This window comes from Chelmon rostratus, chromosome 4 (assembly GCF_017976325.1).
Source record: "Chelmon rostratus isolate fCheRos1 chromosome 4, fCheRos1.pri, whole genome shotgun sequence".
Taxonomy (NCBI): domain Eukaryota; kingdom Metazoa; phylum Chordata; class Actinopteri; order Chaetodontiformes; family Chaetodontidae; genus Chelmon; species Chelmon rostratus.
Genome location: NC_055661.1, coordinates 21,158,401 through 21,171,742, shown reverse-complemented (window position 1 = coordinate 21,171,742; position 13,342 = coordinate 21,158,401). Strand labels below are relative to the sequence as shown.

At 41.0% G+C, this 13,342-nt stretch overlaps 1 protein-coding gene across 1 annotated transcript in view; it reads right to left on the bottom strand.

Annotated features, from left to right (window-relative positions):
• The window catches only part of notch2 (notch receptor 2), a 43,613-nt gene that overhangs the window by 24,490 nt on the left and 5,781 nt on the right, over positions 1–13,342 (bottom strand). The window contains exon 2 of the mRNA XM_041934550.1: positions 7,551–7,632. Within this exon, the coding sequence (XP_041790484.1) occupies positions 7,551–7,632 (82 nt within the window). The remainder of the gene's footprint in view (positions 1–7,550; positions 7,633–13,342) is intronic.

The window sequence follows — 13,342 nt, the reverse complement described above, 5'->3', positions numbered from 1 at the left end:
GGATATCACCAGTCAAGTGCAGAACATGTCGCTGGCTCTGCTGTTCGTATCTTCAAGATGCTTGACAGATCTTTGTAAGAAAAGTGAGTTGCTCGTGTTGTACTGGATGTTGTACTGAATTTAAAAAGACCTGTTGCTATTTCAGACTAAGCCTGCAAACCTTATCAGATCCAGAAGTCTTGAGAAATAGTAATTTAGATAACAGGGCTTTAGTTTGGAAACTGCAGTCTGTGATATGGTTAAAAGCACTGTCACATCAATATACATCATGATATCGTAAATACAAGTAAAATACTGTGTCATTTAATGAGATGAAACACTTCATATATGTAATCAAAAACTTTCTTCACTCATTAAAGATGGATGATTGAGATGCACTTTCGCAGTCATACTAGACCCAGAAGTGACAGAAACAGGGAAGCCCTTTTTAGACCTCAAAGGTGAACCGTGGAGCCCAATTGATTAGTTTAAACGTGCTCTTATGTATCTCAATGGGGAGGTACACCAGTGTGTGACCTTATGAGTTCTAAACTGAAACCTTTTGCACCATTTCTGCACTGGTCCCATCAATTCGTGCTGCTACTATTGAGCACAACAAAAGATGGGAGCTTCAGTTGACTTACAGAGGCACTGATGCTGTGAGGACTGAAATTACAGCTGACCTGGACCCCTAGAGCAAGCTTCAATTCATGTCTCCAGAGGGAGAAGAATCGAACTAAAGCAAAAAGTGAAAGGAGAGATCAACTGCGATGAATTTGTAGGCAGCTGACAAGTCCTTTCTATTTCCTTTCAGGCTCCACAGTCTCTATTACCATTTCCAATAACAAGCTGTCATAATTCATCAATCTGAAAGAGTATAAAATACTAAATATTGACAGATACAAAAAAAAGGTTTCGTAAACACCACCACCTTATCCCCAGTACTATAATAAGGAAGAGCACTACTGAGCTTATGGCAGTTTCAGGACGACAGGAAGACATCTCAATGAGCCTGTTTGTCCCATCACAGAGTGACAGTGAGTTCTGCCAAACGTTTCTCTTGTGCAGCTGGAGTGTAAATGTAGAGTGTGGATAGGTCTGGCAGTAGCAGGCTGGTATCAGCGTACTATTTAGGCCTATACCTCAGTGAGTGCCACAGAAGAGAATAGGCTTTTTCTACATTGGAAAATCAAAGTGCACCTAAACTTAAATGAAAGGGTTCAATTATGTATTCTTTTTTGAGGGGGTGGAAACTATAAATACATTTGTTCAATAATTGTTAGTAGAAATGTAGTACTGGGTTCGGAGGGGTTTTTTTTGCCCACTCCCTCACTTCTTAGTATAGCTTTTTTCCCCCCTCATTTTCACAGAGAAGAGCAGAGGCAGCAAAAATAACATCACAGAGGAGGCAGGCAGAGGGAGGTGTGGGAGTGATGTCAAAGTTAGAAAGAAAGGCTTAAAAGGTAAAAAAAAAAAAAAAGAGGAAGTTGCATGAAGCGAAGAGAGCACAATGAAGTGGAAGTAAAACCGAGAAACGTCATAAGAGAGCCAGACATACGCAGAGAAAAGGAAGCCAGGCAGTCAGACTAAAAAGCATCAGTGTAGACTGAATAAAGGAGTGCAGAGCAGGGTGGAGTCCAAACTAGGGACATGTGGTAAAATCTCAGACTGCATTTAAAAACATGTTCAAAAAGACTCATCTGAGTGGCTGTGGTACACAACACATTTTCTTTCTAAGCACTACATCTGTCTGTCTCTCTATGCTGTTCTGTCATTATGCTGTTTCCGTGGTTGTTTAAACTGGAATCTCCAACAATAGGTCTGCTGGCCTATAAAAGTTCCATAACTAGGTTTACACTATACATAGTCGACCACTGACTAATTCAGAAATGTATTAAAAAAAAAACAACAACTATATAGCGCACACTCTCTGCTTAAGGTCGGCATTTATTATGTCTTTATTTCAAAAGTCTGCTAGGAACTTCCCACTGACACAACCAAGAGGGAAATCAAAGAACAAGGTCTTTTTGTGTGCTTTTGATGTATTTCATTGATGTTTCTGTGTTTATGATTGAATAACTAAAACCATAAGTTGAGTTGAGGCGAGTTGAAGATGCACAGTGTATGTGCAGAGAATGTGTCACCTGGTGACAAAACTGAGGTACTTTTTGACCCCATGCTGCCATCCTCAATGTGTGACAGAGTTGTCACCTTTCTGTATGTGGGTTTATGGTCTGGTTGCTACATTCCCCACTGTTTTGTAAGGCTTCCTCTTTCTGGGAGTGGGTTTTAATCTCCAGATCTCAAACCAGCCTGGTGTGCATCTGCACGTTTGTGTGTTTTACCCTTTGTTTGTTTGTTTGCTTGTTAGTTTTTGTGACTGTGTCTTCTATCATGGTGATCCCAGTGACCTCTGACAGCAGGCTATGTTGACCGTACCCAACTCTAGGTGAGTTGGCACTTGTGCTGAAAGGATCCGTCAATTAGTCAATTGACAGAAGAAAAGAAAACAACAAAACAAACATAAACGCAAGGCATTTGGTGGTCCCCGTTTGTTTAAATGTGAGGATTTGCTTCTTTTCTTGCTTTTCTTGTAAATTGAATATCTTTGGGCTTCTGGCTGGTGGCCAAACACAATAAGCAATCTGAAGACATGAATCAAAACAGCTGGTAATTCAAATAATTCCTAGCAGCCATAGATTCCACTAATGAACAGTCAACTTGTCACATCATTTATGCCCTTAAACACACTCAAGAGACACAGAGAAGTACATCTACACCTTCCAAATACTGAGCCTAACATGTTCACTGAATCTGACCTCTCTGTGCCACCATGTGAACTTGCCCTAGGCTCAAGGTGCCCCTGACTCTCTAGAGATACACATGCAGACAGGGCACATACACAAACATACACACAAAGAAACTCTTATCATTGTGGTTCCAGTCTCAACCACATCTACAGCGCTGTTAGCTGAGCTGTGGGAAGGAGATAAGTCTTTGGAGAGTATGAGCAGGAAATCACTGCCGTGGGTTCCAATCTCCTTCTCTTAGGTTTGTTGACTTTAGTTTGGATCATACGGCTAACCCTGTTAAAATCTTTACGAGTGTGAGTGTGTGTGTGTGTGTGTGTGTGTGCCTGAGAGAGTGGGTGTCTCCTGGTGGAGGAGTGGAGGTGTGATTGGTCTTAACCATTCTTCTCATCTTTCTCTTTTGTCTGTTTCCTCCTCACTCTGTTACTACTCTGGTACCCCCTTTTTAACCTAAAGGCATGAGACTGAGAGGAGATGTGGACATGAAATCACACCAGAGCTTTCTGTGAGGTAATGAGCAGCCACAAAGAGGTTGAGACTGATAGACAAAGGGTTGGCCGATTGTACATCAGCAACTGGTCCACTGCCGGTTGTTTTTTGCGGCCGATTTGTTGGGCAATTTTTGTAATTTTATTTTGCTAATTTAATGGTCTGCATCTGAAGAACGAGTGAGGGCCGTAGCTCAGTGACAGACTCTTGCGAGCTAACTCAGTGGCGCAAAGAAGCCAGCCATTGGAGAGAGACAGTGGGGGGAAAAGAGCATGTAGAGCCAGAATATTTTCACATGTAACTTGGTGAATGAAGGGTTTATTTAAACCAAACCATAGCTGTTCATTGCTGGAACAGTGAGAAGTCTAACAAAGACTGTTTTGGTGAGTTTAATTTTGTTTCTGTCAAGTATGAATTGGGTGTGTTTTATGACAAATTAACAAGGCAATTAAGCTTACTTCAGAAGACAGAAACCTGAATGCAGAAGGTGTACAGTTGTGCTTTTTTCTCTTTTATAAGGACAATAGAGGTAAGAGGATTTATTTTCTTGACATCATATGACTTTATTTTATTATTTATCAACTTCACGCTCACTCCCAGCTGAAACTACAATATTTTAATATATCGCCCAACCTTAATAGACAAGAACAGCCATAGCAAAAGATCCTCAACAAAACCCTACATGCACACAGATATGAATGGGAGATGGAGCAGGTATGGCCATAATAAAGGCTAAAGGGTGAAGATCTCAACAATAATGGGGTTGTGGTAGAAGGATTAAGAGGCCTGGCGAGTTGCGTTCAGAGGCACCAAAAACCCTGAAGCAGAGGGAGGGACTGAGTCATGGACGGATGAGCGACAGTTTGATGAAGGAGGCGTAGCAAGAGGGAAATTACACTCCTCTCTCTGCCCCGCTTCACCCTTACCCTCCCACCCTTTGGTGCTCTCTCATCATTAGTAAGGAGTTGTGCTCCGAGGTATTCCTCCTCAAATTACCTGAAAAAAGACATCCTCTTTACTTTTGGCCCTTTCTCTTCCTCTGTCTGCCCTGCAGGCAAATTCTACCTGTCAGATCAAACAAGCAGCAGGTCTGCACAACACAGTAACTCTCTCCCCTCACTCTTAAGAAACCTTTTTTTGGTTTAAATATAAAAGGCATGACAGTGACTCCAAGAGAAAAAGAGTGAAAAAAGAGGCATTGTTGGGGAGGGTGAGTAAATCAGTTTGCACCATGGCCCAACAGCAGACAAAGAGATCTTGTTCTGGAGGAAAATAGGGTTTGAACAACATCCTCACTCTAGATTGGACTGCTCAGGTATTAACTAAGTGAGTCAGACTTCAAGTTAGTGTCAGGAATCCTCTGTGGCCCACTTACAAGACCATTGTTTCTGGTCTTATCTAATGCCTCATCAAAGTACTTATAAACCTTCTGTAATGATGTACGTTCCAAACACCCACCAAGCAAACTTGTGACATGCACAAAACCATACAGAGACACACTGGCAACACACACCTTTTTTCACACCCAAGGCCGATGGCTTGCAGTGTCACCGGTTAGACGACTTCTCTGCACCCTGCCCTGCTAGTCAGCTAGTCAACCTCTCCTATCTACATTAATTCTCTTTCGCAATATTCCTTACATCTAAAATAAGAAACCTAAGCTTCCTATTTAAGGACAAATTTCAAATCATTTTCGCATTTAACTTTTCTGCAAATGTCTACACTACTGATATGCATACAAACGCACTCACATTCAAAGTTTCCAGTAAAAAAAAAAAAAGTAGCAAAGTGAAAAAAGTCTCAAAAAGGAATTAAAATATGTAAAACAGAGACATACACATATGACTAGGGTAGTATTTTTGTTTTTCAGAGTTTTCAGGACGTAAGGCACCAGAGGCAAGTTGACAAATGAAAACATGCAGAGGCTCACTCTGTTGCCAATCAAAATACAGCCCTGTCTCCAATGTGGACTTGCTTCATTACAGATATCAAACAGAAACAATACTGTCCTCACCTGTAAAAATGTATCAACATGGTTTTCTTGTTATTACATAAACTGAGAAAAGCTAATAACATGATGACATTTGCTATTACTTCCCACTCTCCGTATTAAGAAAGGACTGGCTATTTGTAAATTAGAAATACCTTCAAATGTCTTGGCAAATAGATTTAACAGTTGTCCACAGTGGCAGCCTCACTGATATAAGCCTGCCGTATCAATTGCCTGTCTAATTATACAGTTACTCCCAGTCTGACCCCACACATGATCCATGTGACATAATAAGACTGGTCTGGGCCAAACGGCCAAAGTGGTTGTTTATTTACAACCAGCTCCCTTTAATACTCTGACACACATAATTTGATTTTTACACAATCAGCTTTTGACCAGCAGCACAGTACAGATGGAAACAGACCGACCAGACAGAGGCAAGTGTATCTACAGTATTTGTGTGCACGAATGTGTGCACGACATTGCGTGTGCAGCTGTTCATGCGGACAGCAGAAAAAAATTGACAGACTAGTTAATCAGTCTAACAGTAGGCCTGCGCTCTGTCAGCTGACTCTTCTCAACTAAGAGACTCCTCTCTGCATGTCTTCAGGGCACAGGCCTTTCTTTTATCATCAACATCATCATTCAATTCTGAAAAAAATGAACAGACTTAGTGGTCATGAATGGAGACAGCGTGGCTGAGCAAGAGAGCCAGAGTTTAAAAAAACATTAAAATATTATTGGTTCTCTTGTACAAAAAATACACACAAAATTATTTTGCGTCATACTATTAACCACAAATGTAATTAAATGGTAGTAAAGGTAATAAAAAGAACATAAAAACAAAATCTTACAGAACTTGATCATTTTAATGTTGCTTCATAGACATATGCCGGTAAGTATCGGCATAAAGCCTGATTCTACTGGTAATGTATGCCTGTCTGCCCACATTAAGAACGCAGCTCTGAAGTTGGGTGTGATTTTTTGATTCAAGCCTGTTGTTTGAAAACCATCTAACCAAGACAATCTAGTTGTGTTTGCTCCACCTGAGAAAAATTTCCAAAATTAAAAGCTGCCAGTCATGAGCTGTCCTTGAAAAGGTCGATGTTTCATCACTTCTTTATTACCGTCCTAACTTGCACAGCCATCTCCTGCAGCTCAATAGTTCCTAATGTAGCTACCATGCTTAACTAGATGCACCAAGATCACATCGCATCCGCTGATGCCTTTAGGATCCTGTCTGTAGTAATAGAATTTTGACTAGTCTGAATAAAAGAATTTTGTTCATACATAGTACAAACAGACAGCGCACCTTTGGACCAGCAGCACAATGTCTCTGTCAGAGAAAATGTCAAACACTGATTAAGGAATGTTGCTTTCCTCGTCCCTATTTACAGAAGTAGCAGACTGTTGAAATTCCAAAAGTTCTGGGAACAGACGCACAGTGTGATTCACATCACTTTTGGTGAAATATGATCAGGTTCATGAACCAGCTATGGTGTGCTTTCGTTGGGAATTTGGCTCGGGAGTGGCGATGCAATTATAAAGATAGCTCAGTCTTAATTACAAACTAGGCTAAGCTGTCAGAAAGTGGAAGGCATAGATCAAATAGGCCACTGCTCTCCTTTACGCTACAGCACTTTTCCTCAATGGTCTGATTGCACCACCGGTAGTAGAGAGTCCCTTGCAGGTTATTTCATGTTTCCACAACAGCATGGCATGAGCCCAGAAAGAAAAAGCTAAACTAACACATGCGGTAAGAGTGATTAGCCAACTTGTCATTTTGATTCCATCAATCAAGTTTCAGATTGTTTTTTCTCATCAATTAGACTGAATAGGTTACTTTCACAAGTAATAAAAATGTCTCGTCATGGTCTTGACATCCCTCAGCAACAACAAATCAGTGGTAAAATATATTGGCACACTTACGGCTATCAATTTTATAGCAACAAGAGAGTAAGTAACAAAACCCCCAAAATGTCCTAAATAACATCTTGGAGGTGGAAATGTGTGTATTGGTATTGTTCCCAGTACTGGTGTACTTTGTCAGACAGAGCAGTCTTTTATTCCCTCTTCCGTGCCTGAGCAAAACCTCATGGTCCCGTGGACAGGCTCGGGTTGATCTAAAAACCCATTTCTGTACTAGCTTTCACATCCAACAATCCCCTTGTAAGGCCTTTCTATTGCCGTGTTCTCATTTTTGTTCGTAGCATTGTGGTGATAGCATGAATTAAACTGAAAAGCCTGTGCGTTCGGTCGCAGACCCAACACGTCAATCTTACCTGCAGTATTCGGTGCCATTACTAAAGGTCAGACACGTAGCGTTGTTAACACAAGGCGCCTTATCATCCATACACTGCAGAGCTGCAAAAGACAAAAGACAGAGAGTGGGCAATCAGAAAGGTTTCATCTGCTACATGTTCAGTCAAAATATCAGCAATATTTTAAGTGTCACATTTGATTACAAATGTCAATGGTACTTCCAACTATGCCATTTAAACAATTCATGAACACAGATTCAGAAATGTTTGTCTTCACATACTGTACCACATGGGGGTATATAAAGACAATCCACACACCTAAATACAGTGAGAAGTTGTAGTAGTGTCAGGAACATCAGTTTCCTCATTGAAATGCACAGATTTGTTTTGTATATTGTGAAAATGTGTGCTCCAAGCCAGTTTTCCACTCTACAGTTATCCGCCTGGTTAACAGTCATGTCTTGCTCTTGACTTGACTCTTGACTGTGTCTAGACACAGACATACAGAGACACCATGATAATGATGTCCTCCTGTATCGTGCCAAAATGTAAAAATACTCTCTTTACGTTTATCACAGAAATAACCTGTTTAAATTACAGGAAAGTTCCCCACAAGCTGGGTAGCTATAGTCTTGCCAGCAGTGCTTCACTGTGGCTGAATTTCAAAGTTGGCACTGATCACATCTTGTTCAGGGTTTCCCCCAGAAAATTGTTTAGCATAGGTGGCAACATATCCTCTTCACACACACTCCCCTACCCTCTGAGGGACACCCTCCACACAGTAGTGTACTAATTTTTCCCTCCTCATCTCCCCCTTACAGAGACAATGCTGAAGACTCGCCACCAATGTAGCGTATGAAAAACCACCCTGGAATCAGCCAGTGGTCATAGGGTGGCCGGATGAGCAGGCGGACAGAAATGAGCCTTGATGAAGACAACAAAGTCCAACTATCTCCCCGCCAGTGAAACACTCGTTGCCAGACACATCAGCTATTGTGTGGCCTTCAAGCCACCAGAGACACATTTCTCAAGTGGTCCTCACACACACCATGCCAGCCCAACATGCCAAACAACAGCGTGGTGTTCTCAGCCTTTATTTATCGATGTGACATGGAAGCCAAATGAAAGACCCCTCTGTTAAGTGAGTGTAATTAATTGAGCACAACTCTTATAAATCATTAGTAGTGGTTGCAACAACTGTTGTTATGTTAACATTTTGTTCCATTTATAGTCTTATGTTGAAGTGATTATGTGATGTAGCTCCCACTCTATAGAACAGGGCTCCTTTTACAAAACTGAGGGGAGATCAGCTGATTTCACAGAAATGCCAATAATGTCTTCACAAAACAGTCATTGCATTACAGGAAGTGCGCTCACAAATGGTGTGACTTCCTGCATCTAGGTTAATCAAAGTGTCACTCAAGTGGAGGAGTCCTGACAAAGACTATTTTAACTACAGTATTATCAACCCTACTTGATATGATTTTGCAGTGTTAAAGGTTGGGCACATATTTCAGGGTCCAGACTGAACTGGCCTGGTCAGAGAGCAGCAGAAGACTAATGCCTTAGAGTCAGGCTCTAGATAGACCAAGACAGACATAGTCCATTAGACATGGGGATACCATACATAAACCACTGTGAAATTCATAATCCCAACAGGCCCACACATAACCATGCCTCCATGTGCACAACTGCACAGACATCTACCGAAATAAAGTAAAGTAAGTAGAGCTGATATCAGGCACCAGCTGCAGGACAAGAGACCACAGAATATACTGTGCCTTTATGGGACTATTTCTGTACTGAGCAGACATATGCACACTTTCTACAAAACATGAAAATAATGCACAATCATGCACATAGCGCAGCGCAGACAGCAGAAAATACATACGTATGTGGTAAACTTGTGAGATAGCCACACTTTCACTTTTGGTTTTGTTCACATTTAAGTCAAAATTTAATGTAAAATCATGTTGAATCTGCTTTTAAATAAATCAAAAAAGGACATCTAATATGATTATTGTACAGCAAATCTGGGCAACATACCATAGGGTATAGCATGTGTGGCACATATAGCATTGCAAAATCAGCAAAAAAAAGAAAAAAAAAAGAGTTGGAGGGGGGGTTATGAAAACACTAATGCATAAGGCAGAGGGAGTGAAAGAATGGAGGCAAGAGAGCTGAGACAGGAAAAGCTGCTGTCATCTACGACTGGTTTGACGAGCTTCCCATGCACACTGTTGCAATGCCAGACACAATGATCTTACCAGATTTGGGAAAGCCTGCCTCCTATTACGCCATTTTAACACACACTCACAAACCAATTACCCCATGATATACAGGTCACCAATTCCCTGACTGAAAGTTTGGACAAGGTTTCAGCAATCGATCTCGCTACGGTAAAACAAACAAAATGTTCACACACATTCAAATGACTGACCAGTGCATTGTGATCCAGACTGATGTCACCAGCATTGTATCCTCTCTACCTGGCTTTCTCACACTATCAGCGAACCATGGACAGAAAAATTTCCCAGGAATGAGAGCCTTGATAAGACCCAATCGACAAAGTCAACAGTGAAACTACAGGCAGATGGTGTGAACTGAGAAGAAACAGACAGTTTCCAGACCAAAGTATTACTATTATTCGGGATGTTCCTGATCAAAAGCCCACATTCCTTTTCTCACTCACTAGCAATTGTGTGTGTGTGTTTCTCTGTGTGTGTACAGGTTATGGGGAGGAAGAGGAATTTAAGTGGAGAACAAAAGCAGGAGATTTACAGTGTCTGCAGTCTGGTGGGACTGGGAGGAGAGCTGTGTGTGATCCCTGCTGATGGAAGCTGTAGTTGTTAAGATGCTAAACACTGATGTCAAAGCACTTTTCTCAAACTGTCCTCAATTATATATTAATAATCTTATTTGTATTTCAATTTTCAAAGACAAAAGAGACACAAAAATGTATACAATTAATACTAAAATGTTGACAGAAAAAGAGGAATCTTCTGATCTGTTTCAGTATGTAGATGTGGCAAAGAAAAACTATTCACTGTGCTGCTGCATGGAAAATCAGGGCGGTCATCGGGGCAGTAGCAAAAGGTATGTTTCCAATCACCTACTTTTTATGTTAGTAAGACCACACCAGCATTTAACCATGCTAAAGTGACATTTGCAAGTATGTGTACATGCCGTTTCATGTGCTGCAGTTGATTAACTATCTAGCCTGCAAATCAGTGCATTTTTCCCCTGTGAACATTTGTTTGGTCATTCAACAAGCTAAGGTGCAGTCCAAGATGTACGTTCATCTTTCTAAGTTAGACAAGAAGATGATTTAGAATGCTGATGTCACTGCAATTTCTCTTTGGAGATTAATAAAGTATCTGTCTATCTATCTATCTATCTATCTATCTATCTATCTTAGTGTAAGATTTGCTTGACATAAGGTCTCCATCTACATAAACTGATACTTAACTCAAACTAGGGGATGCCATCATTATATCTAAAAATAGAAAATACTGGACAAGTGATTTACAGAGTAGACACATATGATGTTGCAGTCAAAACTGTTGTTTAATTTTAGTTTTACTGTTTCATTATCATGTATGCTGACTTTGGCATTTAGCTCACAGCACACCAATTTCAAAGGACAGTCTCACAGAGCCACAAGCATGGCGGTAGAGTCTTAGTCTTTAAAACAACTCTTGTGCATAATAAGCAGCTAATTTGTTTTTCTTTCCATTAAACTTTTCACTTTCTAAAACTAGAAGCATTTACTGAGCTGTCGCCACTGCAAGTGGACTTTGGTTTTTGTAAACTGCGGTGGAAGAAAGCAACCACAACTACTTTTGGATACATGCTGACATAAATTCCAGGTTAAAATAAGTGTAAACCAATCTCCTCCTTTTTTAAACCTGGGTATTTTTCTGTGACAATCTGTAAAAACTGAAAACACTAAGCCGTGTGAATGAAGTTAGGCAAAATTCAGGCAAAATTCACAGCCCTTGGAGGCCAGGACAGAGGAAAATGAGAGGGGGAGCAGAGTTGTTGTGCTCAGCTGGCATTACACTGGTTCCTCCCTCAGCACTCGCCACTGCTTTGTCACCGACACCACGGCGGGTCTCTAGAGGGATCCAGCCATGTCATGAGAAGAAAAAAACACTGTCAAAGAGGTATTAAGAGGCAGGGAGAGAGATAGATGGGCTTTGAGCTAATAGCTGAGGATTGAGATGGGGAAGTAATTATGAAACTACAGACAAAGACTGCACACGAATGGGTGTCCCTGAGCACTGGCACACATCCATACAGCAGAGGGCAGGAAGTTATTCGCGCTGAGTGAGGAAGTAACCCCATTTCCTGGAATTGCTGTACAAGCCTCTATATCCAGCAGGCCAAACAGTCACCATGGTAACTTGCAATAAAATACCCTTAGCTCAGCATGGAAGGAGAGAGATGAGGCTCAAACTAAACACTATTACCCTGAGGGAAGCTTTACTGGCCCACACAAACAGCAGAGGAACCAAGCAGACGAACCAAGCAGGGGCTTTAAGGCTTTAGTCTCGCAGGTCAGCTTCAGTTTAGAGGGTGGTCACATACTGTAAGACACAGATGTGTGCCAATAGTAACAGCAAAAGTGTGATTACTAAGGATGTTTCAAGCTCATGTCCTGGGTCTTTATCAGGACAGATCAAGGCATTTTGTCATACAACTGTATCGGCATTATTAAACCTGATCTATTTACAATCCTTTCATGTCCTTTAATGTAATACCAGCTGTCAAAAGCGACTCATGCACTGACGTTACAACACTGAAATCTATTCCTGAACCTATGAGAAGTGCAAGCGTGAACCACAGATTAGTAAAACAGATATAAAGCTACTAGTAGCCTCAACTGGTAAAAATGAGAGTAAAGTAGAAGACAAATATCTTGATTGGGACAGCCCCAGCAATTACCCTGCCAACTTCCAAACTGAAACGGTCGCCTTGCTGTTGTAATTACTTGGAGGAGTTGAGAGAGTCTCATCTAAAACCGAGTGCTGGCCTGCTGGCTCTCTCTCTGTGTGTGTGTGTGTGTGTGTGTGTGTGTGTGTGTGTGTGTGAGAGAGAGAGGGAGCATGTGTGTGAGAAAGAGACAGACAGACAGAAACAGGGAGCACAGACCAGACAAGGCAAATGTGGGGACTTTCCCTTGCTCATTCATGTCCTTAATCATAACTGTTTTTCCTGATTCAAAACTTTTTTTATTACGATAAAAAAAAACTCAGGACTATTGTGCAGACACGTTCAGTTACATTCACAATATTGCATAAACTGTGGTGTAGAATATTTTTAGCTGGAGCTTGTGAAATAGTGTGAGACTGTGTCCATAAATATATTCATAAAATATGTGAAAAACATACATATCCAGTGATACAATGTCATGTCTGTCATGTCAGGCTGGAATAGGGCTTTTTTGCATGCATTTCAGTTCTCATTTCTGTGCAATTTCATCTTACAGTTCTTTAGAATTGAACCACCAGTATCTGAACAATGACCAACAACAACAATGAAACATCATATCTCAATGTGAGATTTTTGTCCACCTCATAACAAGATGCATGGGTGGTTAACCATTATAAATTATTTCCGCTAGTCTAGTTTGGCCACACATAGAGACTTCCTTCTCTCCTCTCCCCTAGTATTTTTATTATACAGCCTTTTCCTCAGCAGTGGTATTTATACAACAGGGTCACTATTTGTCACCGAGTGACAACCCAGTTTGTCACTGGTTGGCAAACAGTGGGAGTAAATGGACTATTGCCTGACCAGTGCCAATATTT